We start from the raw sequence: 4030 nt of genomic DNA, 5'->3' as shown, positions 1-4030 counted from the left end.
ACAATATGATTTCCTACGTGTTATGTTTTTATTCAATTGGGGCTTAAATTCAAATTGTAATGTAAAAAACAAATACGTTTTGGGTAACCTGTAAAGGTACAGCGTCCCTGTCCCCTGGGGTGTGATGTGGTTGTGCCTGTCACAGACGCTGGACCTGATCCAAATCTCTGCTCTACCTGACCCTTCCCTGCCCCACCTGTGTGTTACGTCACACTGATGATTTATTCAAGGTGCGTCCAAAATGGCACCACATTCCCTATATAGTGCACATCTTCTGACCAGAGCCCTTTATATGGTATAGGGTGCCATTTTGGACACAGACCAGAGCACCAAAAAGAGGAGTGTCTGACCCCCTGCCTGCAGTCGTGTATCATATTTCCCTTGACCTGACATGCAAACAGCCTGTTTACTCTGACTGGACACAAACTCATCTAAGAGTGTGCATGCAAAGACAGCTAAGAGTTTAAAAAAATGATGCTCAACAAACATTTAAAGACGTGAGTAGCATTTATTGAATATGATGGGTTTAAAAAAATAACAAAAGATCCTCTAGTCCCATCTCACTATTAAATATATACACAAAAATGCAATGTGAAGCACTAGCAAGAAGATTGATAAGACATCTCGTCAGGTACAAGGGAATGAATCAAAGCTAGGGATGCAACATTTTGTAATTCCCTCCTGATTAATGGAATCTTCTGACCAGGATTTCTGGAGAACCTTTTAGGTCAAGTTACCTAAATATTGCAAACCTAAAAACATACATATTTTTGACAGCGCATCTTCAACTACCAACCTCTTTACAAGCTATCACATAACAGTTGTAAACAAGTTACAATTGACCCTCTGTATCAGATGAAACTGGGAATATAAACTCTCCCTCAGAGACCTTTAATAAAGGGCAGTTTCCCAGCCCGGTGGAGGTAGAGGAGGGGCTGCACAAACCCACTGACAATACTGAAGAAGAGACACACATATGTGATATATACTAACTGCAGCAAATCATAGATTTCATTAAAAGGTAAAACCACCACCCATGGAAGGTAGTTTACCATCATAGACACCAAGATAATCAAAATGATCTTAAATGCCCTCATCTTCATGTTATTTGTCTCCTCCCTCTCTCTCTCCCCTTCCCCAGGCCCAGGCTGTTTCAGAGCCTTGAGAACTGACAGGCAGCAGAATAACATAAATGTAAATAAGACCACAATATCAGCCAAATACAAACATACAACAATTTTGTGTTCATTTACAAACATAGAAATAAAACAGAACCCAATCAAAACCAGGCAAACCAATCCAGAACACACCACCTTGTATCTCAGGGGTCTGTACTTCAGGAAGACCACAGGGTGGACCACTGCCAGGTATCGCTCAAAACATATACAGCACTGGAACAGGGGGCGGCCGTGGAACATAAAACCACTGAAGAATGTAATTAGAGCTAGGAGAGGGGGAATAGGGAGGTGTATGTAGACAAAGACAAAGACAGCTGAAAGGCAGTAGAGGATTTCAGATACAGCCAAGTTGAGAGCGAAGAACTCTGAGGCCACCGTCCCTCCGGCTCCGGTCAGTATCAGACACAGGACGTAGACATTGGTGGGTAGACTCAGGATGAGGTTGACTGCATAGCAGGCAGTGGTGACAGCGATATTAAGTTCCAGATAGGCAGAGAGGACAGGGGAATGGTTGGAAGAGTTCATTTTCTTTTATACAAACCGCAGTTTGAAAGTTACAATGATCACTGCAGCAGAGAGAGAGGGAGAAAGAGAGAGACAGACATACGTGACAAGAACATCACTATGTTAACTCTTCATATCTAAGGCCCTTAATTCAGTTACACTGCTAATCTCAGAGGTTAAATAGCATCAACCAACCTGAAGTCCGTGATTGGTGGGTCGTGTCTTCAAGGTCTTTTTACGACTGTGTCTCTCCTTGGAACTGAGCTAGGTACATCTATAGGCTAAATCAAATACCTGTCAACACACCTGTGTGGCATATCACATTGCCAACCTCTGTAGCTACACCCAAGGACCTCATGCCATGCAAATATCCTACTCAGTGTGACAGAAACCACACCTATAAATATGATAGATGAGGATGTGTTGCTGTTGCTATTGTAGGCCTACTTGTTACTGCATGCTAGCCAAAAATAATACATTTGCTTGACATGCTAGAAGAAACAGACATGTTTTATCATGTTGTACACAAGGCTTTCTGTAGATATCAAATTCTAAAGAGACCATCATGTGTATGTAAAGTTTAATGAAGTTTCCTCTGACATTTTCTCAGTCTTTGTTAGCTGTAGCCTCCTCACATATTATAGTAGTTCCAGTGGCACTCTGCCCTATGGGCGGTAAATCATTGGAAGTGATTAATTAGATTCAATATAATTTTTTTTTTGAGGAATACAACAGCAGAACTAGCAGAACTAGCAGAACTAGGTAACAGCCGTAGCAGTTTAATTTCAAAACCAACAGCATAAAGAAAATACCAACAAAACCCGACGCACACCAGTAACTATGTGCACAAGCACTTACAACAAACAATTCCACACAAAGACAAAGAGTTAAATACACAACACTTAACTAACCTCCAGACGAGCTTAAATGCCATACAACTCTCCTTCCGTGGCGTCCAACCGATCACTGCCCGCACCTGCTCGCCTGTCCAGCATCACTACTCTGGACGGCTCTGACTTAGAATATGTGGACAACAACAACAAATACCTAGTTGTCTGGTTACACTGTCAACTCTCCTTCCAGACTCACATCAAACATCTCCATTTCAAAATTAAATCTAGAACTGGCTTCCTATATTGCAACAAAGCATCCTTCACTCATGCTGCCAAACATACCCTCGTAAAACTGACCATCCTACCGATCCTCGACTTCGGTGATGTCATCTATAAAATTGCCTCCAACACTCTACTCAACAAACTGGATGCAGTCTATCACAGTGCCATCCGTTTTGTCACCAAAGCCCCATACATTACCCACCATTGCGACCTGTACGCTCTCGTTGGTTGGCCCTCACTTCATACTCGTCGCCAAACCCACTGGCTACAGGTTACAAGTCTACAAGTCTCTGCTAGGTAAAGCCCCACCTTATCTCAGCTCACCGGTCACCATAGCAGCACCCACTCGTAGCACGCACTCCAGCAGGTATATCTCACTGGTCACCCCCAAAGCCAATTCCTCATTTGGTCTTCTTTCCTTCCAGTTCTCTGCTGCCAATGACTGGAACGAACTGCAAAAATCTCTGAGGCTGGAGACTCATATCTCCCTCACTAGCTTTAATTTGCTCATTTAGTCGGGCCTCAAGGTAGGCAAAGGGGCGTATTTTTTTTTCATTATATAGGCTAGTCTACATGTGATTGTATGGTGTGTCTATTCGGACACGTGCATGTGAGTGCAATAGCAATAACGCTTAGGACAATTTCAAAGATTTATGTTATACCTTTTCCTCTACATGTCCATAGATGTATGTTAATTCCCCTTCATTCAACATAGGACATAGTGAAACTTTTCTTCTTAAAAACTCTTAGTGGGCTTCCTGTTAGGAAAGTGACAGGGAACAGGGTAGGTACTGTTTTTGGAGTCTGTTGTTTCATCTGGGGACTCGGCAGTGTGGGTTTTCTAAACTTTATTTGTTTGTTTTACTTTGGTTTAGGGTTACATAAATGTCTTGTTAATTGTTTTTGTTTTTGTGTTGCACTACTTAGTCTGGGTTCAGTTATTCTTTAATACTACTGTAACATAAATAGTTCATTTAAAGCAGTCTCCTGGAATATACGGGACAGTGGGTCAAGAGGAAGAAAATCCTAACATTCTTAACAGGAACGTCATTGGGATTTGGCTTATTCATTCATAAAAAACGAAAAAGAACCTCACTAGTTTTATAAATGAAAAGCTTAGTTACATTACACCATAACGCTTCTAACGATTACTTTGAATGGATGGTAGACGGTTCAGTCCCAAGGTATTCAGCGTGCATTCTTTTGTGGTGCATTATTTTGCTAGGGCAAATA

At 41.8% G+C, this 4030-nt stretch overlaps 1 protein-coding gene across 1 annotated transcript; it reads right to left on the bottom strand.

Moving 5' to 3' along the window:
* Positions 1–653: 653 nt before the first annotated feature.
* On the bottom strand, positions 654–1732 carry LOC135573932 (P2Y purinoceptor 6-like). Its single transcript, XM_065024140.1, has one exon. It carries the CDS (start codon positions 1701–1703, stop codon positions 882–884), a length of 822 nt encoding a protein of 273 aa, XP_064880212.1. The 5' UTR covers positions 1704–1732; the 3' UTR covers positions 654–881.
* Positions 1733–4030: the final 2298 nt, after the last annotated feature.

The sequence above is a fragment of the Oncorhynchus nerka genome, linkage group LG11 (genome assembly GCF_034236695.1).
Source record: "Oncorhynchus nerka isolate Pitt River linkage group LG11, Oner_Uvic_2.0, whole genome shotgun sequence".
Classification (NCBI taxonomy): Eukaryota; Metazoa; Chordata; class Actinopteri; order Salmoniformes; family Salmonidae; genus Oncorhynchus; species Oncorhynchus nerka.
This window is presented reverse-complemented; position numbering and strand designations above follow the sequence as displayed.

What these genes read in the sequence shown, in the direction of transcription:
- LOC135573932 (XM_065024140.1), bottom strand. Translation starts at nt 1,703, where the DNA reads ATGAACTCTTCCAACCATTCCCCTGTCCTCTCTGCCTATCTGGAACTT.